This window comes from Scophthalmus maximus, chromosome 5 (assembly GCF_022379125.1).
Source record: "Scophthalmus maximus strain ysfricsl-2021 chromosome 5, ASM2237912v1, whole genome shotgun sequence".
In the NCBI taxonomy this organism is placed as follows: Eukaryota; Metazoa; Chordata; class Actinopteri; order Pleuronectiformes; family Scophthalmidae; genus Scophthalmus; species Scophthalmus maximus.
This window is the reverse complement of record NC_061519.1, coordinates 254,259-278,201: the sequence shown is the minus strand read 5'-3', so window position 1 is coordinate 278,201 and position 23,943 is coordinate 254,259. Positions and strand designations below refer to the sequence as shown.

Genomic DNA, 23,943 nt, shown 5'->3' with positions numbered 1-23,943 from the left:
TTTAATTAAACTTATCAATGATTGAATTTAAACAATGCTGAAAACTTTAGGAGAGGGATAGGGGGGCACTTGACATCCACAACAACCAGTTAATTGTTCTGACAGACTTTCCTTTACTGTGCAGCTAAACAGTAGTTAAAAATATGTTATATCTTACCTTGTCTAACCCCTTCACTGTTGTGAAGATATTGTTTTTTTCTGTTACCTGCCATCATAAAATACACATTTTTACACATTAAAGCTGATCATCACTTTTTTTAGAGATTAAACTTCCTCCTTATAGATCCAGAGACTTCAATAGACTTAGACAAGCCAATTACTTTAGAAGAAATAAAAGGCTGCTTCTCAGTATATGAAAAGCAGAAAGACCCCAGGCTCTGAAGGCTTCGGCATACAATTATACAGTGGAATAAAATGTTTACTGAATCCGTTAGACTGGTACTCTCCCACCTTCACTTACCAAGGCCACCATTTCTCTTCTCTTGAAAAAAAGGAAAGGACCCAACATTCTTTGGGTTACATGAAATGAACACTAAATTCTAGCAAAGGTTCTAGCCAGACAGATGGAAACAGCGCTTCCCTTGATCATATCTGAGTATCTGACAGGCTTTATTAAAAGCCACCATAAATTTTCTAATATTCTGAAACTATTAAATATTATACTCACATCTCCTTCCTCATGCATTCCAGAAGCGGTGGTGTATATGGATGCCAAAAGGGCCTTTTACCACATTGAATGGGACTATCTGTTTATGGTATTGGCAATTTTTTGGATTTGGAGATAGTCTGGTCTCTTAGAATAAATGTATATACTCTTCCCTGCAAGCGTTTCAATTTAGTCTAACTCTCCATGCTTTTCCTATTTTCTCTTGTAAAGGGGATAACCCTAGTCACCCTTGTAATAATGTTCTCATATGTTGATAATCTTTTATTCTATCTCAGCCATACATTCTCCTCTGCCCATAAAGTGGTGTCCATTTCGGAAGAGTTCAGCTCGTTCTCAGGCTATGAAGTGAATTTCCAAAAAAGCCTATGTCTCCCCATCCATGAACAGGCCTCTTAAATAAATCTGTGTTCCATTCTGATTGCAAGAGTCAGGGGTGAAGTGATTTTGGTGAATAAAAGAATAAAGTTTATGCTTAATAAGATCTACCAACGGTAGAGATGTTTTTGTAACAAGACATCTTTTTCATCAGCCAGTTTTGCTTGCGATACTTTTCTAAGCTTTTCGCAGCTTCTAATGATGATTCTTTAATAGATGTGTTTCCTGGAGAAATGTTATATTAGCTTGTAATATTACACCTGTTTTTCAGGTGGGAAAATACCCTGGTTCTCTTCACTGTTCCTCGCATAACCTTCACATTTCAAGAAACAAATACTGTTTTAACAGTGTTTACTTACACATGTCAAACAGTTATATTCCAAATGTCTGTGATCCACAAAAATATGAACAGAAGGCAAAAAAGTGATGGGAGAACAAAATACATCAAACAAACCCAACTTAGAACAAAAGAAAGAAATGGTGAGCATGCTCTGTAAGTTTACGTTTGTAGTTAAAACAGATCAGTGTTGGCTCGAGGAAAAAAAAGCTTTGTGTTGCCACAGAACAAAAAGAGAGAAAAATGAAAGGCCACCAGTCAGTGTCACTAACCTGTTGTTAAACTATACCCCCCCCCCCGCGCTCAAAAAGTGTGCTACCAAAGATACAGAACCAGCCTCGTCTCAGTCTTTAAATTGACGGCGGAGCCTGATACTAAAGCATATGTTCTTCTTGTAGAGGGCGATTGAAAAGAGAAAAATCACATCTAGCTTTTTATTTGAGATTATCTCTGAGACGACCGCCCTCCTCCGCGTCTGTAGGGATGGGCGGGCACTGGAACTGTACTACTGACTTCACCGTGGACAAAACAGGGGAGGAAACTCACCTGCAGTCAGCTGCTGCTTTATCACAAGTGGTGTCAGACTCAGGAATAGTCGATGTGTGGAGGGTCAAACACCTTCAGGCGAGGCAGTACACGTGGGTGAGGGTGGTAGATGGGCGGGTGAGAGCAGCCAGACTGGACAGAGTCTACATGTCACACAGCTTCAGCAATAGATTACTCAACAGTTCCATTTACCCTGTAGGTTTCACTGATCATTACTTAGTCACCTGAGATATTCACATTTCACCAACCAAAAATACAGTTCATATCGGAATGTCAATGTCAAACTACTTCAGGACAAAGATTTCTGTCAGAAGTTTGTGGCATTCTGGAATATCTGGCGAGAGGTGAAGAAGGATTTTGAGTCACTAAGTCAGTGGTGGGAAGTGGGTAAAGCACACATACGTGTCTTCTGTCAGCGATACACCAGCCATTCCACAGCAAGGGTCAGGAGAGTCATCACACAGCTAGAGGAAGAAATAAAACATCTGGAAACCAATATAGTAGGAGATAACAGTACACACAGCAGTACAGACGGCAGCACAGACAGCAGCACAGACAACACTACATACAGCAGTACAGACAGACTCAAACAAAAGAAACGTGAGTTAGCCTCTTTTCTGCACTAGAGAGTTAAAGGGGCTCTGGTCAGGTCACGTCTCATGACTGTCAGAGACATGGACACTCCCAACTCTTTCTTTTCAAGCTGGAGAAGTCGGCCTCTCAGACCAAACACATGGTTTGTCTCCGCCTGCCTGACGGTACAGTCACTATTCTTTTATCAGAGCTTCTGGAAGTGTCTGGGAGCAGACCTGTGGGAGGTGCTGTGGGAATGTTCTCTGACAGGATTGTTGCCGTTGTCCCGCAGACACGCTGTTTTGTCACTCCTTCCTAAAAAGGAGACTAAGCTTTGTTAAAAAACTGGAGACCTGTTGTGTTATTGTGTACAAACTACAAACTGCTATCTAAGGTTCTCGCTAACAGACTGAAGAACTTAATGGACTTAACAATCAACAGAGACCAAACATTTTTCTATTAAGGGACTAAATCAACATCTGTAATCTGTACAACAACGCATTTCACAATCTGGCATCAATTCACTAGACCAAGAAAAAGCATTTGATAGGGTGGACCATGGTTTTCTTTTCTCTACTTTGAAGGCTTTTGGTTTTGGAAACGGTTTAATTTCACTGCTTGGTTATTGTATGAGGAAGCTTTTTGTTTGGTGAAGGTAGGTGGTGGGTTGAGCTATCAGGTCCAGAGAGGCATCAGACTGGGATGGTCTCTTTTCCGGACAACTGTACTCCATAGTCATTGAGCTGCTTCTTAACAGGTTAAGATCAAAGCTGTCAGGAGTTCTGCTGCCAGGGTTAAATCACCGTCCCTCTCTGGTGGTCTCAGCCTATGCTGATGACATAAATGTTTTTGTTCAAAATCTGAGAAATGTGTACTCCCTATCTCTCCCTAGCTACGAAAAAGCAGCTAAAGTGAACTGGGGTAAAAAATTCCTCATCTTACATTTGACACCCAGATTAAACATCTGTGCAAGACCTCCTTCTATTACCTCAGGAACATTGCCAAACTCCGTCCCACACTCTGTCTGTCAGATGCCGAAAACCTTGTCCACGCCTTTGTCTCCTCAAGGCTGGACTACTGCAACGCTCTCCTCATCGGGACTCCTGGCAAGAGCATTCAAAAGCTTCAATACGTCCAAAACATCGCTGCTAGGATCCTGATGAGGATACGAAAATATGACCACATCACACCCGTCCTTCACTCACTCCACTGGCTTCCTGTCTCTTTCAGGATTGATTACAAAAACTCCCTACTCACCTATCAATGCATCCATGGCAATGCCCGTCCCTACCTGAAAGATCTAGTCTCACCACAAATCTCCTCAACCAACCTCCGCTCCGGACACAAAACCTTCACCCTTCACCCCTTCAGGACCAGGCTGCGCACCACTGGGGATCGAGCCTTCTGCTCAGCCGCTCCTCGCCTGTGGAATTCCCTTCCAGACCACCTGAGGGCTCCACAAAGCACTCTCTCTTTTAAGAAGGGCCTGAAAACCTTTCTTTTTAAATAAGCATTCCCCTAAACTTTTTTACTTTTTCTTCCACCGATGTTTTTTCTTTTTAAACCTTCTTTTATCTTGTTTCTACTCAGTAGCACTTTGAGATGGTGAAACTCAGCGGACAAACTGGTCTTGAATGCCTTCACTGAATTGCCATGTGAAACAATTGTCTCTTTGATAGAGATCAGGGAGTCAGTCAATGGCTCATTGCTGAGAAGAGAATTTACCCATATCATGAGGTCCGCTTATATAATGGAGTGGAGATTTTCAGGTCATCTGGGGCTAACATTAGTATGTCCGGTTGAACCAGGTGTCTGGAGCCGAGTGGAAGCAGAGTGGCTGCTGCTAGATTTGGCTGTAGATGTACAGTATTGTTCCATAAACTCTGGAACAATTCTTCAATAAAGAGACTAAAGTCCTAAAAGAGTCGTCTGGGTTATCAAAGCAAGGCAAGCTCACAAGCAATTCAATTTAGTTTTGTATTGCGCCAAATCACAACATTCATTTTCTCAAGGCACTTTACATTGTGAGGTCGAGACCTCTCAATATGACAAAGAAACCCAACTGTTTCCACAATGAGCAGCATTGGTGACCTTGTAGAAAAAAAACGATCAAAATGAATAACAAAATATCATAATCCACTTTAACAGCAGAAGCATGTCTGCCAATTTCCACAACATAAAACATTTAAACAGCCCTTCAATATAATTGCAATATCAGAAAATGTGGATCAGTAGTGAAAGGGGCATGGACTTTGAAATTTAAGTATATTAACTAAACTGTATAAAAAGAGAAAACAAGGATGGGGGTGGTGTGACTTTGTATGTAGACAAGAACCTTGATAATAAGTGGTAGATGAAATGTAAACAGCGATGGATAATTTATTTTAATGTGTTACGATAGAAATTTGTATTGATCAGAAAAAAATCTAATTGTGAGTTGCATATATAGAGCACCTGGATGTAATATTCACATATTTTGAGATTTGGGGAAACACAAACAACCACACTATTATACTTTTCTTAAAGTCAAAAATGCTAAAATTCTTCGATCTGGTGGAATTTCAAACAGCTAGAAGCTAGACATCTACTACCAGGAAATATTCAGAAAATGTTCTATGAAAGAGAGGGGGGCTATAATTTTAGGGGGAAATTGAATCTATAAACTAAAGGACCTGTACAACTATGAAAAAAAGTTGTTATTCAATTTGTGGAGTGAATTGTGGAACAGTCTGCATGGTAAACAAAAGCAATGTCCAAACATTATCCAGTTTTAAAAGAAAGAAAAAAAGATGATCCTCACTAATTTCAGGGCTGAAAGGGGGTTTTGATTACCAGGTATGTGTAGGTGTGTGTATATTGCTCTGTCTTCAAGACCATTAAGGTTCTATACATATAGCTATGTAAATTATGAATGGTATTTAACTGTAAATATGTAACTATGGGTGTGATAAGTGACAAGTATGTCAAGCTTGTTGTTGAATTTTACATGCTCGAAAAAAAAAATGAAAATGAATTATTCCCTGACTTCTGGGACTACGTACTGGATGGATTTTTGGAGTACAGGCCTTTTTTCTCTTTTTTTGGCCTCTGAAGAGACACCTGAGAGTCTTTGTTTGGCAGTTGTCTGTTAGCCGACTAAGTGTGGGCATTTTGGATCTTTTCTCCCAAGCATCTTCTCTATATGGAGGGCTCAGTGGATGCAGCTGTCACGGCTGATGGTGGGGTATCATTCTTTGCTGCTCTCCATCAAGTAGCTTAAAACAAGAATCATGAACTGTGACTTGTCTAAACTGATCATTTATCAAGAACAAGAGACTTACTTTCAGTTATTTGGCATGTATGGCGTGTGAGCACAATGTTCTCAAGGAACTTTTGTACCACCAGTGAGGTCTGTCGGGTTGCTTACTTGAGTTTTTCACCGGCACACTCCTTAGGTGGTAAAAAGAGAGTACAGTGTAATTATAGGTTGAATGTAATATCAGTAGGTGGCAGTATAACACCTCAAAAGCTAGAGACATGCAAGTGGGAAGGACTTGAAGTATATGTTTATTCCAAGATGGCTGTATTAAAGGCAGTTAGTCTTGCTTGAAATTAGGTTGTATTTGTTACTGTTCCTAAAATAAGAAACATTATACACTGCACCACCATAAAGTCCTGGGACGGTGAAAAATTACACTTTTATCATGTAAATATAATTGTCAGATAAATGCTTTTAAAGCTACACTTTAATAATATGTTCAAAGTGTATGTTCAAACTACTGTATAATCATGATTATCAATGGCTCATATAATTTATTTACATTTATTTTATGGAAATGGGATTGCTTGTACTGATAGTTTAAAGAGAATTATCACTTCCCTCTGCAGTTTCCCCAAGATCTTGTCTTTCAGCTCATATGTTTAAATTTCCAGGCAACAATTTAGTCAAAATTTCCCCTGCAGATCTAACAGAGGGATGAGAGATCCCTCTTTTTAAAATAGCCTGCTCTGTCCTACATTTTGTCCAGTCATTTAATGTTCCAATCAATTGTTATGTTTTAAACCTGCCAGTATTTGCGATAACAGCAGTGGCATTAGTGCTTAACACTGAACTACCATCATTTTTTCATGTATAACAATGTCATTTAAACTTTATCATTCCCTGTAATATGTTTGCAAATAAATATGCTGAGTATCAATCCTCAATACATGAACAGTTCCATATTTATTTAAAAGACATTCTTGGTGTACAGCAATAATAACAAAGGCGAGAATTGGCACAAAGTTCAAGAAGGAAACATTTCAAATGAAGGTGATGCGAGGAAACTTTCCAGTGCTTGGTTTTCTATGCAAAGAATGGATCAGGGTTCAAAGTCGAGCATGCGTCTTGTAATTGTCCTCACAGCTCAGATTTCAGGAGCTTCTTAGCCTTCTGCATGTTGCTCAACACTGAGGAGAAGGCAGGAGACATTCACAATTAACCCATCTGGGCTTTATGAAACAAGCAGATACTGCTATCAGAGGATAGATGTGTAATGGTTGCACCACTTACAGAGTTTGGTGTCATTTGGTTCGTAGGCATACATGCGGTTGGCATAGCGACCAGTTATTTCAGCCCTCACTGTCATCGTGGGGTCTGCGGAGACATTAGAGGTACTGAGTGAGTCAAAAGATTTAAGTTTTAAGTGTTAAGTGTCTAGTAGTAGGCAGGACCCGTGTGCGCCTGCTGCTACAGCAATTTTCAGAACTTGAATTGTAAGTATCTTGGTACTTACAGCCACATACATGCACTGGGGTCTAAACACAATTATTCTGTAATAGCCACTTGTGTTCAGTGTTGGGCAAGTTACTCAGGAAGGGTAATATGTTACTTATTACTTATAACTCTTTCAAGAAGTAATACAATTACCTTACTTATTACTTGATTTTAGAAGTTACGTTATTCGTTATATGACTAGATTACTATTGCAGGTTCTGCATATTAAGAGAAGCAAAGAGTATTTAATGGGTTTACAGAACATAAAACGTTGCATAACACCCAAGCTGATATTGTGTCAAGCTTTTTGTTCTGTTATTTCTGCCCTGGCATATTAAGCAAGGTCCAAATGTTTAGAAGTGTTACAATGATTTTATGTCATTAGCAGAAGCTTTGCAAATCTCTTATACCCAGCGACAAGCTTTACTAGATCTTTGTCATCCTCTATCCTTCGTTTAGCTTCTTGGCTAGTAGCCGTAGACGACGTGACCTGCCCCCACGTATACGCCATTATATAGTAAGAGGTAATGCAGCATTACTTGGATCAGTAACTGTAATATAATTACTATTTATAATTACATTTGGACCCTGCTTAATATGCCAGGGCAGAAATAACAGGACAAGAAGCTTGACACAATATCAGCTTGGGTGTTATGCAACATTTTATGGTCTATAAACCCATCAGATACTCCTTGCTGCTCTTAATATGCAGAACCCACGAAAGTAATATAGTAATATAACGAGTAATGTAATTAATCACTTTTAAAATCAAGTAATATGTAAGGTAATCAAATGACTTTTTGAAAGAGTAATAAGTAATAAGTAATGTACAACCCTTCCTGAGTAACTTGTCCAACACTGATTAGAATACAATAAAACTATTCAGTACAACGAACACCACTTTACTGATCCCCAGGAGGCCATTTTCATTTTGTTAGTGGTAGGTTTTGATGACACAAAAAATTCTCTGGCAGTGGCATAAAAGGAAACTAATAACTAAAAGGACTAAACTGATATTGTCATTACAAAGGTCAAATGTCACAATGCCAATTCACTGTATGAAAACTGAAACTTCAAGCCCTTAACATCAATGTACTTATACCCAAAAATGTGTGTTACACTAAAGATCAAACCACCCATAAATTATCCCCACTTATTCTTGAGGATCCCAGCAGACATTGGTGGAGTAGTGAGATACACCCTGTACACTTCACCGGTCAATCACAGGGCTGACATATAGATAAAATAATCATTCACACTCACATTCACACCTTGTGGATGATTTGGGTTGAGGGGATTTTAGAAGGAAACTCATGCAGGCTCCAGTAGAACATGCAGTGAAAGGTTCCAGCTGGCCAGCGTGCTAACTGCTGTACCACCATTTACATTCATGGGAAGTAACCTGATCTATGACAGGGACATGTTGACAGGCCTACAAGAACAGTTGTGTCACTTACCAACAAAGATGATTCTGGGAACATACTGTCCATCGGGAGAGAGATGTTTGTCTGTGGTTTCGTACTGTAAGTGAGAAAAAAATAACTTTACTGTCAAACATATCCAAATCTGAGTCCTCACCTCTGAAGGCTTTTTCTAAACCCTGAAACCCAATTGTCTTCATCTGCGTATTACTTTGAGGTCCTTCATGAACACAATGTTTTCTAGCAATGGTATAATTGGCTATTATTTGACATAAGATTGATTTATGTATTCTGTGTTCTTCTTACTATTCAATTCAATTCAATTTTATTTGTATAGCGCCATATCACAACATACATTGTCTCAAGGCACTTTACATAGTGAGGTCAATATTACAATATTACAGGGAAAACCCAACAAATCCCACAATGAGCAAAGCACTTGGCGACGGTGGAGAGAAAAAACTCCCTTTTAACAGAAAGAAATCTCTGACAGAACCAGACTCAGCTGTGGGCGGTCATCTGTCTCGACCGGTTGGGGTGAGGAGAGAGAGGAGGAAGAGAGGAGAGGTGGGCAGAAAGAGGGTGGGAGGCGAGACAGTAGGAGAGAAGAGAGAGAGAGGACAGTTGTACAACCGCCGCTGTAATCTCTACCAGACTGATACTTATAATTAAAAAATACAATTATGTTGTTGTTATTATTATTACTACGAGTTTAACAATATTTAAATGGCAGTGTTTGTGAGTTAGTGGATTGTTTACTGTCTGTTATACTATTCTGGTTGCCAGAATATTTAATGGTTGGATTTTTATTTATATGGTATTATTCAGTGCTTGTATATAGGGCATTAGTATATTAATTGATTAGATTGATTAGATTGTAGTGAATGGTTGAAGATTTATTTGTTATGGTACTTGCTGCGCAGATTTTATTAGTGATTGTTTATGGTTTTATAGATGTCTGTATTTATTTATCTGGATTTTACTAGTATTGTATTAGTACTTTATGATGGAAAACTGACTAACCCTAATTATGGTATGCAGAACTCTAACTATTTTAATTTATGAACATTTATGGTTGTATTCCATGTGCTTATTATTCACTGCCCCACTTCATGTGGATCTCCTTCTTATGTTGTCTTTTGTTATGCCTTGTGTCTAATTGTCTTGCATGGATGCCTTGCTGCACCACAAATTGCCCCTCAGGGACAATATCAATAAAGTTGTTGGAAGTTGTTGTTGTTGTTGAAGCTTGGTAAAACAATAGCAGAGACTACTCTCACATTTGAAAGTAATTAGAAATGAATGGATGAGTTGAATTATTGTTTTTTGGTATTATAGTTTTGGGTTAGGTTTTAGGCTCAACAGCTCAAACATGATTACAGATTTAGTGCACCTTTACAACACAAGGAATCTGATCTCAACGGTCCTGAGACTTACCACCAGATTGAGGACGATGAAGTCTTCATCAAGAGTTTTCTGGATCTCATTGTCGTCGGACAAAACCTTCCTCAGTGCTGCAGGAGAAAACAGGTTTCTTAATTCTGTAACTCAGTCCAGCAATTGTTAGCACACGAGTCTGCTTGTGTGAGGTGACGTCACACCTGAGCAAACACACACTTGCTCTTCAAATAGGTTTGGCTCTTCATTCAACAGAACATTTCTTTCTCTGCTTGAGTAACTTCATAACTCTAACAAAAGCAGCATTTTCTTTTTGCGGGAGTCAGACTCACCCTGGCTGTGTGGGCAGTCGTCAAGGTGAAAGAGGACCATCAGAGGCTTATTCCTAAAATACAAATCATCTCATTTACAGTTGATCATTAACTTCAATGAATGTCAGTGTCAAGGGTTCCTCTTACTTCGACCTGGACCAATAAAGGGCCTCCTCGTAAGTCTGGGCCCAGATCAGCTGATCACCCCAACCTGGACAGACATGAACATCATAAAATCGCAATGGCAGAATCAGCTTCATCTCAGTTTATATCACATTATACTTAAGTTTATATCATTCAGTCGATTGTCACAGACCTCTGGACAGAGTCTGAGGGATCCTCTTGCCAGTCTTTGGGATGTATTTCCCAAAGGTGGAGGACATGGTAACCAGGACCAAGGCTAACGACAATACCGCTTTGATCATTTTCATTGGCTTACTGGAACATGAGGAACAGACAAAGGCGGGGGGGGGGGGTCACAAAACTTGATATGTTCAAGATGTTTGACCTTAGGAGGAACAGTAACAGAATGACATTAAAAAATACTCACATTCAACAGTGATTGAAGAAAACTCAAATCTTTCCCTTTATTTTTATCTTTTCAATTTGCATTTTCACTCACAGGAAACAAGTGAAGAGAGAATGGTATGACATGTGTGTAATGTAACCATGTGTGATAGTTGATAAGAGAACTAAGAAACCCACTTGACCTGTTTGGTATACAAGCTACAGTAGTGACCTTTAAACAAAAAATCTTAAAAACCAAGGGTGTCTGTGAAAGGGGACACAAAATCTGTGAAAGGGGACACAACCCCCACCCCCATAATAACTTTAAATATTTTTTAAACTTTCTTTTATTTTCTAAGTAGGCGTACTTCTACCATACTGAACTTCAAACACAAATTAGGTTTCCTGTTCTCGCTCTGCTTTACTTGTCTGTAGTGTAGAGCTATGTTTTAAAATGAATTTCCCTGTGGTGAAGATGTGTCATATTAAGAGTACAGAGGTGTGAGGGCGAGCTCTGTGTCTTACCTGTTCCGGACTGGTCAGGTGAGAAAGTATATGGATCGCAGCCACAGTTCCAGCATCACCTGGAACTCCACTCTCACCTGTCCCATATTTAAGTGCCTGCTCCTGTTGGACCCGCCCCCTTCCCATCCCCCACCTTCTCTGTGACGGAATGCCAGTGACTCAAACCTCGTTAACGATTAAGTTTGCAAACCAAACGCCCTCAGAGAAAAAGCTTATTTTGAGTTTTAAGTTTTCATTGTCAAAGACGTAATGCTGTATGATCATGACTGTAAACATTTTACGTTATGATAAAAGTAACTCTTCAAAACGGCAATCATACTTTCATACTGATTTTTAGATAGTTTTTTAAGACAATCATACTTTTAAATAAATGTATATAACTAATTTTATAACTAATATAGTATTAACATATAACGTTTGTTAAGAACCTTATAGTTGTGCTTTTTCAGTTAAAATGATAGAGTGTGTGTGGGAGGGCAACAATGGGGGCCTATTATGAATCATGAATTTCAATTTTTCTGAAAAAAATTTTTTATTGAAGGTATAGGCCTATTTTACATTCAGTTCTCTGCACAGTTGAAAGAATGGTTTCACATCCATTCCTTTGCATATCCGTTATCTGGGATAAATTCTCACCTATGTCATGAATGGGCAGTGTGGACACAGATAATAATGCATAATTTTATTCATATTTTGTGTACAGGGGGTTCATGGTTGATCGGTGATATTCGTTTGACTCGGATCCAAGGACAAGGCAGCCTGAATGAGATGGTGATTAGTCTTAATTTGATTGGCTCAACTGAATGCGCCTTAAGTCAACAAACTGCTTCTGTCATTAAGATGACGAGTGGATTCATCTAATAGATCCTGGTTATATAACCACAGATATAAAAATGTGCCATTAATTGATTAATGATTGAAATAGCTGAAATTATGTTGCCTAATCTTTTATTTTGACTCATCCTTTAAATGACAAAAGACATTTTTAAAACTAGGATAATGTAGCCTGCATTAACGGACATGAACGGATCCTGGTTAGGGAGTTTTATCTTGTGGCATCTCAACGGTCTCCCGGGTCCTGCGGAAGGAGTTCGGTGACCTGCTGCCATCAATGGCACCTTTATTCAGCCTCAGCCGGTTCTGCGCATCCTGACAACCTCTCTGCCTCTGTAACTGAATCAGGTCTTTTCATCGCAGCGCTTCCTGCATTCTCAACAGTCCGCACTATTCAATTCAATTCAATCCAATTTTATGTGTTTAGCGCCATATCACAACATACATTGTCTCAAGGCACTTTACATAGTGAGGTCAATATTACAATATTACAGGGAAAACCCAACAGATCCCACAATGAGCAAAGCACTTGGCGACGGTGGAGAGAAAAAAATCCCTTTTAATAGGAAGAAACCTCTGACAGAACCGGACTCAGTTGTGGGCGGTCATCTGTCTCGACCGGTTGGGGTCAGGAGAGAAATGGGGAAGACAGGAGAGGTGTTCAGAAAGAGGGGGAGAGGAGAGACAGTAGGAGAGAAGAGAGACAGAGAGGACAATTGTACGCCGCTTTAGTCTCTACCAGACTGACACTTATAATTAAAAAATACAATTAAGTTGTTGTTGTTATTATAAGTGATGATGATAATAATAGTAATAATAATAATAATAATAATAATAATAATAATAATAATAATAATAATAATAATAATGACGGATTTGGGTTCTGCAGCTCTGGGTTCAGAGATGCACTAGGAGAGATAGAAAACACAAGCAGGGTTAGTGACATGTAATGTAAACATATGGGGGGGGGGGGGGTTGTATAACAGTTGCTTTAATCAAAACCAGACTGATACTTCTAATTAGGGAAAACTGCCACTTATAAATACAATGATGTTATTAATAATAATAATGGTAATAATAATAATAATAATAATAATAATGATGGGTTTGGATCCTGCAGCTCTGGGGTCAGAGATCTACTAGGAGAGAGAGAAAACAGAGTTGGTGACATGTAATGTAAATACATGGGGAGAGAGGGAGAGAGCGAGAAAGAAAAAGAGGGAGAAGGAGAGAGAGAGAGGGAGAAGGAGGGAGGAGAGAGTTGGAGAGGGAGAGAGATGCTCATGGTATAAGTTCCCCCAGCAGTCTAGGCCTATTGCAGTTTAAAAAAGAAATTGTTAATTAAACACCTGAGCAGCTCTTACTATAAGCTTCAAAGAGGAAGGTTTTAAGTTTAACTTTAAATGTAGAGAGGGTGTCTGCCTCCCTGACACAAACTGGGAGCTGGTTCCAGAGGAGAGGAGCCTGGTGGCTGAAGGCTCTGCCTCCCATTTTACTTTTACAGACTCTGGGAACCACAAGTAGTCCTGCGTTTACAGAGCGAAGGGATCTATTGGGATGAGATGAAACTATGAGCTCTGTAAGATATGATGGAGATTGATTATTAAGGGCTTTGTAGGTTAGGAGCAGGATTTTGAATTCTATTCTGAAATTTACAGGAAGCCAATGCAGAGATTCCAACACTGGAGAAATATGATCTCTTTTTCTAGTTCCTGTCAGAACTCGTGCTGCGGCATTTTGGATTAACTGGAGGCTTTTCACAGACTTAATGGGGCATCCTAGCAGTAATGAATTACAGTAGTCTAGTCTAGAAGTGACAAATGCATGGACTAGTTTTTCAGCATCCTTTTGAGGATGTTTCTAATGTTCTTGATATTGCACAGGTGAAAGAAGGCTGTCCTAGAGACTTGTTTTTATGTGAGTCAAAGGACATGTCCTGGTCAAAGGTAACTCCAAGGTTTCTCACAGTAGAGCTAAGGTTATACCATCCAAGGTAACTATATGATCAGATAATGTTTCTCTGAGGTGTTTAGGGCCGAGGAAAATGACCTCAGTTTTTTCTGAATTTAGAAGTAAAAAATTATAAGTCATCCAGGCCTTTATGTCTTTAAGACAGTCCTGAAGTTTGTCTACCTGATTAGTTTCATCTGGCTTTATAGATAAATACAGCTGGGTATCATCAGCATAGCAATGGAAATTGATGTGGTGTTTTCTTATAATATTGCCTAAAGGAAGCATATATAAAGTGAAAGGTATCGGTCCCAGTACAGAACCTTGTGGTACTCCATGTCTCACTTTTGTATGAATGGAAGATTTGTTGTTAACTTTAACAAACTGAAATCTATCAGATGAGTAGGACTGAAACCATTCTAGTACCGTTCCTTTAATCCCAATGTGTTCTAGTCTCTGTAACAGAACTTTGTGATCTATGGTATCAAATGCAGCACTAAGATCTAATAGGATGACAATAGAAACATGTCCACTGTCTGAGACCATGAGAAGGTCGTTGGTAACCTTCAGTAGTGCTGTTTCTGTACTATGTTTTCTAAACCCTGACTGAAAGTCTTCAAGCAGACTATTCCTATGTAAATAGTCACATAACTGGTTAGCAACAGTTTTTTCGAGGATTTTAGAGATAAAGAGGAGGTTTGATATGGGTCTATAGTTAGCTAAGATATCTGGGTTGTTTTTTTGAGCAGAGGTTTAACTACTGCCACCTTAAAGGACTTTGGTACATATCCTGTTAATATAGATAAATTGATCTGATCTAATATGGAACTATTAATTAAAGGTAATACATCCTTAAATAGCCTTGATGGAATAGGATCTAAAAGGATCCAATGGCTTGGATGAAGTGACAAGTGAAGTCAGCTCAGCCAGATCTATAGGGGAGAAGCGTTCTAAATATAAATTAGGCGATACTGTTGGTTCAGAGGCTACTGTACTGGACAGTGTGTCTGTGCTATTAGTGGGAAGAAACTGGTAAATTTTTTCTCTGATGGCAATAATTTTATTAGTAAAGCAGCTCATGAAATCATTGCTACTTAGAGTTGGAGGAATAGGCTGTTCAGTAGAGCTTTTACTCTCTGTCAGCCTGGCTACAGTGCTGAAGAGGAACCTGGGGTTGTTTTTATTTTCCTCTATTAGTGAAGAATAATAATTGGTTCTGGCATTTCGGAGGGCTTTCTTATATGTAATTAATCTATTTTTCCAGTCTAGGCGAGAATCATCTAGACTATTGGAATGCCACCTCCTTTCTAACCTACGTGATGTCTGTTTTAAAGCACGTGTCTGTGCATTAAACCATGGAGCTATCCTCCTCTGTTTGACTGTCTTCTTTTTCAGAGGGGCGATAGTGTCAAGTGTGGAACGTAGTATCAACAACATCATCAATTTGTGTGGGAGTAAAGTTTTGATAACTACCCTGCACTGTATCGACACAAGGCAGTGGAGTAAATAAAGAAGGAACTTTTTCTTTGAATTTACTTACAGAGTTTTCTGATAGACGCCTGCTGTAATAGAACTTTTCTCCAAATTCATTTAAAGTTCATAAACGAGAATTCAAATGTAACTAAGAAGTGATCGGACAGAGGGTTTTGAGGAAATACTATTAGATTGTCAATGTCTATGCCATATGTCAGAACGAGGTCGAGGGTGTGATTAAAACCGTGAGTGGGTTTGTTTACATGTTGAGTAAAACCAATTGAGCCTATGAGCGAATTAAAAGAAAAACTAAGACTGTCATTGGCAACATCCACATGGATGTTGAAATCACCCACTATAATAACTTTATTAAGCACCAACTCAGATAAAAAGTCTGAAAATTAGGGCCTGGTGGTTGATATACAACGACTAGAATAACTGTTTTTTCTCAACAAAATGGAGTTAGGCATTTAATCAGAAGTCAAATTACATGCACAGGAATTCAAATACAGGAATTTGTGGATTAGGTTATATATACAATAGACTATATGTATTTGTGGTGATATACTGTACACAAATGAATAAGAAAATACATATTATAGATAGATTAGTGATGGTACTGTTAAGATTCAGTTGAAGAAGTTCAGCAGGGACGTGGCTGAATGGCATGTTGCATCCCAGCTGGGAGGGATGCTGTGGTTGGGGTCAATCTTTTGTTGTAGGCTTTTCTTACAAAACAATAAAGAAAAAGAAAAATAAGCCTAATAATGCCATATTTTCTGCAAACATGATGTCTATTACAGAAATGACTGAATAAACGTTATGGACAATTTTCACCATCCTTTGCTGTGCAGTTTGTGAGTAAACCTACTACTAAAAACCTATTACTCTCAACACATTCTTCTGATAAAGCGCTTAACAAGCTAAATTTGACAAAGTATTAAATGCATCATTGTTTTTGATGCTGTGTGTGAAGTGCTGTTGGCTTCTAACCAGGATGTAGGAGCAGTTTATGGCTGAGGTGTCCTTAACCCCCAGCTCCTGCTATACAGACTTTCCCTCCATGTCTTCCTCTCTCCGTCACTGCGTGTTGTCACAGCTTGTTGTCACAGCACCACGGTCAATATTGATACTACAGGGCCGGGTCAAAGGCCGTTCCTGTTAACACTTCCCATTGAGCAGCTGCACTCAGCCTCGCCCTGATAACACGGATCTGACGCTAACTGGTGGCCACTTGAATAGGATACAACTACGTGGTTTTAAGTGAAGCACAATGCTGTAGCTCATGAAAACTTGAACCCACCTCAGATATGCATCACAGATAAAGATGACAAATACTAACACGGGTGTGAACTGACTCAACAGTCTCTCACCAGTTCACTGCTTTCACTGCTTCACCTTACATCGCCTTTTTCATTTGAAACTTTCTCTACTTTCTTGATGTAGCAACAAATCTTTTTTAAGATTTTAAGATTATGATTTTTTTTACTTGTGCTCTTCCAAACTATTTTCAACCTTCTAAGAGAAATATTTTCATTGATGAGGTAATTAAAATCAAATTACAATTTGGAAACTTAGTTACAGTTCTCAGTCAGAAAGAGAGATGGCATGCAGGCAGAGGACCCTGTATCTACCCTGTGTGTGTGTGTGTGTGTGTGTGTGTGTGTGTGTGTGTGTGTGTGTGTGTGTGTGTGTGTTTGTGTGTGTGTGCAATTAGTGTGTGCAGCTACGTAGCACAGGGAATATGAGAGATGTGAGGTTGGCTTCTGTTCCTCTATGTGCAGTGTAAATTAGATATGAACCAGGATGCCGCCGATGCCAGGGGAAAAACACCTATCAAGGCTGACTTACTAATCATGGCTATACGCACTGAAGCTAAGCGGATGAGGGGATTGCGTATGTGCTTATCTTTAAACATACATGTTGGTATATTTGGTTTTTGTCTGTTTTGACATTTCTTATCTTGATTTAATGTTGGCTTTGTGTTATAACACATTGCAAATTGTTGTTTATTACACACAAACGCACACACACACACACACACACATATATATATTGCTATAGACACAATCTATAACGTTTACTTTTTCAGACGGTTCACTCCGTTCTGCTCTCAGCCCCGCCATGGGGCCTGAATGAGAAGCAGCTCGATCACTGTGATGACCTCCCCCGCCCAATCATGGTGCGTTCAAGAAAACTTGGAAACACGAAATTCCACTCATTAGAAATTAATTGAGCGGTTGTCAATCTTGGGATAACTGGTCGGAAACGTGCGGGGGAGCAAGGGGACAGATATGGGAGGTCCGCTTGACATCCCGACTCCTCCGACGACGATATGTCAGATCTACTGACAGACACCGTCTGTTCTGCTTGTCAGACACCGACTTGAAGATTCTAGCGCTCTGTGCTCAAAACAGTCCACACTATACTGATCATTTAGTTTAAAATGACATTCGTAATGTTTTGGAATCGTCCTAACTGGACGCCTGGAAAACCAGGAGAAACAATCATTGAGGAAGGTGTTTCATTGTCAACAGAGCTGTAGAACACGTAACATTCAGTCCAGCCTCTGACTAAAACGACAGCAATGACCGCCACCTACTGGCCATATGCTAGACTCTCTTAGTCAATATAATATTAGACTAATTATTACTATTACTATATTATTCTTTATTCTAAAAAGGACATTTTAGAGGTTAAGGCATAAAAAGAACCTAAATAGTAAATAACAAACAGAAAATGTGACCATATATTTTGTGTCACAATCTTTTTATGTACAATCTTTTGTCACACTGAACATTAGCTTTTTACTGCTGCCTATTAATGGTTTCTTTGAATCGCTACCAAGCATCGGTCAATACTGAAGCCACTTTTTCGAAACTCTTCATACAGTGACCAACCAATTCATCTCACCTCCAAAACTCACTTACATCACCACAACACTTCATACAAGTCTCAGATGAAGTTTGTTCCACCAGAACACTGGCGACAAGTCTCACTCAGAGAACAAACACTGTCAGTAACAACATAGACTTTAAAACACTAACGACAGGGAGCAACACATGAATCAATTTTAATTTTTTATTATTTTTTTTACAATTATTTATCTTGGTCTTCCTCTCCTTTTTCCTCCAAACATCCTCCCTCTCCCTGAAACTCTTCTTTCAACACCAAATTTTCTTCCATGATCCATAAGATTCTTCTTAAAGTTTTTTTTGATTGCTCACATGCAATGGTCCAAACTGAAGACACATTTTCAAAACTCCACCAACTGCAAAACACTGTATTTGCAGCACATTTTTCAGTTGCAAACACATTGTTTTCAAAACTGTTAAAAACCCATTCAAGACCGAATGATGGAGAATTGCATGCATTTCTGCATTTGTTGACATATATAGAAAATCTTGCAGAATAATTACAATAAAATGAAATAATAATCATTCTGAACATAGCTAATTACAATTTCAGCTGAAAGCCTACCAATGTGTAGTCTCGTTACCAACAGACACAAGGGCACAAAGGACTTCATAAGGATTTAGTTTGGAAACATGGATCATTGAAGAAAATTTGGTGGTAAAAGAAGAGTGTCAGAGACAGAGAGGGAGGATGAGTGGAGGAGAAAGGAGAGGAAGACTAACACTGCTGATGTTGATGAGTACACAACAGTTCCCACAAAGAGCAGCATTGACAGAAAAAGCCTTTTACTCTCCAACAGAACCGGACTCAGCTGTGGGCGGAACATCTGCCTCGTCATGCAGGAGAGAGTGAGGACTCGAACCCACAGTACTGTACAGTATGAGAGATTATACTGTTGTTAGATTATTAGACGATTATTAGATTATTATATGTTGTGGACAGGGTTTTTGAAATCATTATGCAGCCCTCGAGTTTTAGAATTTTTTTGTTTCAACCTTTTATTTAAGGTTTTAAATAACAATATGGAAGGGAAAAGAATTACAATATGCAAGGAAAAAGAAAAAAATAAAGGATATTAAAGCAATTTCCGATTAATTTTTCTTATAGATACTATAGTACAGTCTATAAATGAAATGCGTTCTCTTACTCTATGATAAAATACTGATTCATGTGAAAAATCATTAAAAAATTCAATGTAAAAGTTTATTATTATGTGTTGCTCCCTGTTGTGTTTTTTTAAGTCTGTGTGTTGTGACTGACAGTCTTTGTCTCTTTATTTTAATACTTTTTTTATTGGAGATAAGCATGATACAAATATTAGATACAACATCGAAAATTGTTCCACAGCTGCTTTCTCCAATATTGTTTTTTTTTGAGGAATTAGAACAGGAAAACAAATATAAAACATTTTTCAAAAAAACCCTGTAAGCTGTTCCCTTTTGTCTGTTTGATAACGAGACTACAGTTAAAACACATGGGTAGACTTGCAGCTGAAATTGCAATCAGCTATGTTTGGAAAGCATATTGTTTCATTTGATTGTAAATAATCTGCTAAATTTCTTCTATATATATTCCATTTTTCGATTGCTAAATGACAGTGGGCACAACTGGAGCAAGTGCAAAACTCTAACCACAGTCTGCATTACCAACAGTCACCTGGGAGTGAACAGTTCACATTACCTGCAAAACTCATTCCAAACAACATAACTCTTCACACACGTCTTAAAGGGCCCATATTATGCCCCCTTTTACACAAGTTAGATTGGTTTTCAGGTATGTGCACTACATGTCTTTTCCATTCCATGTCAAAACACCTCAAGGATCAAGCCACACAGCACCCTCCTCTTTCTGTATAAACAGCCCTGTGAGACTATGGTGGAGTCCAGCGCTTTCCTGCTCACATCTCGCCCCCCTCCCTTCGTGTTCCGCAAAGCCCCGCCTTGCTGGTTCGACAGTGGACACAACAGGAGCCACATGTGCAAAACTCTGACCACAGTCTGCACAGCAGCAGTTCATGTGGACCAAACTCTAGTTCGTTTTTCATTGCTTAAACACAGTTTTCAAAAGTCTACACACTTATCCCATGGCTTTAACCACAACCTGCACAACAATGTGGATTTACAGAACTTTGTTCAAATGCTAACACACTGCTGTCAAAACTGTTAACCAAAAGTCTAAGGTGTCTTATTTTAGACTTGATAGTGAACACAATACAGTACCAGTCAAAACTTTTGACTGATATTGTTTTGTATACTGTTTTGTATATATATCGGGAAAACCTTTAGAAATACTTTTTTTGGAAATTGACTAAGGAAGACAGGTTGGTGGAAGGAGAAGAGTGGCAGGGAGAGCGGAGGAATACAGTACCTAGAAGAAGACAAAGAGCTGTAATTTCTGAAGGGCTACACTTACAGTTTTTCTCAATTGTTTACACACAAATACTGGTACTTAAGACACAATGACCACAACATATAACTCATGCACCAACCCCCTGAACCAATTCTGCTAAACTACAAGCACAATTCCTGCTTTACACTCAAATTGCAGTTCTAAAACACACTTTTTTCAAAACACTACACACAATTCTCTGCATTTGGCTCAATTTTCATGAAGAAAATATTTTGTTTTCACAAGGAACACACTGCCATTAAAATATGCACACTGACTCATCACATGGGCAAACACCTGTCACACAGTTTTAAAATTTGCAATCAGAGCTTTAGCATAAAAGGGCAACAGGTGAACTCTTCTGTTTTGGAGCAATGGATGCCAACATTGGAAACAGAGGCAGAGCCAGAGCTAGAGGAGTGAGAGTAAGAGGAGGAGGACGGGGAGGACGAGGACGAGGAAGGCCAAGGACCGTAATCTCTGATGAGATCCGAGCCACTTTGGTTGACCATGTGGTCAAATATTGTCTAACAATGAGGGAGGCTGGGCAAAGAGTACAGCCAAATTTGAGCAGGTACACTGTAGCATCCATCATCCAGACTTTCCGAAATGAGAATAGGTAAGAAATCTACTCTCACTAGAAAATTGCAGAACTGCATATCAATACAGTACTCAATGAGTACAGTAGGACTGTTCTGTAGGACTGTAAAAAATAAAGTGGGTTTCAAGTATTTGGGAAATGTATTCCTATTTTGTATTCCTACACAGTATTTACAGTATTTTATTATTTGTTTGGCAGAACTGAAAGATTAGCAACACAAGGTGGTAGGGAACGTCTTCTGTCTCCTGAACAGGAAACTGAAATCATGAACATGGTCCTAGAAAATAACACCATAACATTACGGCAAATACAAAGAAAAATAATAGAAACAATGAGATATTTCAAAAATATTGATAGGGTAAGCTTATCAACACTGGACCGTGTCTTGCGCAGAAATAATCTGAGGATGAAGCAGGTCTACAGGTGCCATTTGAACGCAATTCAGAAAGAGTCAAAGAATTGCAATATAACTATTTGCAAGTGAGTCCTATACAATCCCACAATTGATGCATACTCTCAACACTGTATAAATTATACATATTTCAGTATTGTAATCATAATGATTGTGCTTCACAATAGTGACCATTCCATGTCTATTTCTGATATTGTCATGTATGTTTCAGAGAGTCCTTGAGCTAGAGGTGGCTGCAGTGGAGCACCAGTTCATCTACATTGATGAGGTTGGATTCAACCTCACAAAAAGACGAAAGAGGGGCAGGAATATCATCGACCAGCGTGCAATTGTTGAAGTCCCTGGCCAGCGCGGAGGGAACATCACAATGTGTGCAGTGTCATCCATCACCATGCTACCCTTGGTCCCTACAACACTGCCCATCTGATCACACTCCTGGACACCCGACACAACACACTCATTCCACCAGGTCAGTTGAGGGCCCGACTAGCTCAGGTACGTTGTCATTTGGGACAACGTAAGTTTCCACCGGGCTGCTCTGGTTTTGTAACTGGTTCACTGCCCACCAACGCTTTTTAGTTGTTTATCTCACTCCATATTCTACATTCCTCAATCCTATTGAGGAGATGGAAGGTCCGAAATCCACAAAAGCGTATACCCATTCTTCAAGCTATGGTAGACGCATGTGGAGATATAGCAATTCATGCTTTTCATGGCTGGATTCGCCATGCAAGGCGATATTTCCCCCACTGCTTGGCCAGGGAAAATATTGCTTGTGATGTGGATGAGGTGCTGTGGCCAGACCAAAACAGAAGAGACGATGCAGCATAGTTGTTTTTTTTTACTGTAACTGTATACAGTAAATTCTTCTGTTGTTTTGTATGTAGACCACTGTATGTGCAACTTTGTGTTGGTTGGGATGTACACTGTGTACATTCTTTTGTGGGAAAAATAAAATATATTTGTTACTGTGTATTTGTGTGTTCTGAGTATAGAAACAATATTCTCAAATATTTAACAACACACTTATGTATGTACCGTCTTTAGTAAGTGTAACACTGAACCAAAAAAAGGCCTAAGTCATTATGATGAATGGAGAAGAAGTGTTTTCCATTCATCATAGTGTTTTACATTGAGCACATCAGTGTTCAACTGGTTCTTATAAATGTCTATTCATAGGATGGTTTGTGTGTGTCATTTGAAAACAAAATACCATTTTGAGAAGAAAAACCATTGTTTTGAATGTAAAGTTTCATTTTGCAGGAGAATTGAGGGGTTTTGCCCATTGTGTGTTTTTGATTTGTGTGTAGAGTTCTGAGAGTATGAGGCATGCTTTCAGATAATGTGTGTAAACAATCGAGAAAAACTGTAAAGACCATGTTGTGAATCATGGTCTCTCATTGAGAGATGCAGGTTTGAGGGTGCAACCCAATCTGCAAAGATCTACAGTTGCCTCTGTAATGCGAATTTTCCACAGAACAAACAGGACATCCAATATGATGTTGATGAAAAATTGTTGTCTGATGCTGGAGAGAGGCAGGATTAGACCCACAATTCTGATGATGACAGACAAAATAAAAATATATATCTATTGAAGCAAAATGCTGATTTTCATTCCTTCTCGTTTACCTTAAAAAAAATGGTTTTATAAATTAAAAATTTTCTTTCAACCTTTTATTGAAGAAGAATTTCACTCTTACTCTTACTTACTCTCACTTAAAAAAAATTATTCAAACTGTAAAGATTAAAAGATTCTAATTACTGTATTGGTGATTGATGGTAGTGTTTTTACTCTCAGTGTGTTCTGAGTGACAGTGCGTGTTGTCTCGATGAGGATTGTTCAAAGTGTTTCACTGCACTGAGCCTGTTGTGAGACGTGTGTGAAAGTTCTGTTGTTTGGAATAAGTTTTGAGGGTGATGTGACCTGTTTAGCTCAGATGACTGTTGGTAATGCAGACTGTGGTTAGAGCTTTG

General features: G+C 38.9%; 1 protein-coding gene across 2 annotated transcripts; it reads right to left on the bottom strand.

The window, feature by feature from the left end:
* Positions 1-6,683: 6,683 nt before the first annotated feature.
* Positions 6,684-11,511, bottom strand: agr2 (anterior gradient 2). Of its 2 annotated transcripts, XM_035635316.2 has the most exons (8): positions 11,396-11,511; positions 10,680-10,801; positions 10,511-10,574; positions 10,385-10,437; positions 10,092-10,168; positions 8,691-8,754; positions 7,030-7,113; positions 6,684-6,926 (listed from the first exon to the last, which is right to left on the bottom strand). In XM_035635316.2, the coding sequence occupies exons 2-8, from the start codon at positions 10,792-10,794 to the stop codon at positions 6,877-6,879; spliced, it is 507 nt and encodes a 168-aa protein (XP_035491209.1). In that variant the 5' UTR covers positions 10,795-10,801; positions 11,396-11,511; the 3' UTR covers positions 6,684-6,876. The 2 variants fall into 2 exon arrangements, with proteins under 2 accessions (XP_035491209.1, XP_035491211.1); XM_035635318.2 differs by lacking the exon at positions 11,396-11,511 and having other exon boundaries at positions 10,680-10,825.
* Positions 11,512-23,943: the final 12,432 nt, after the last annotated feature.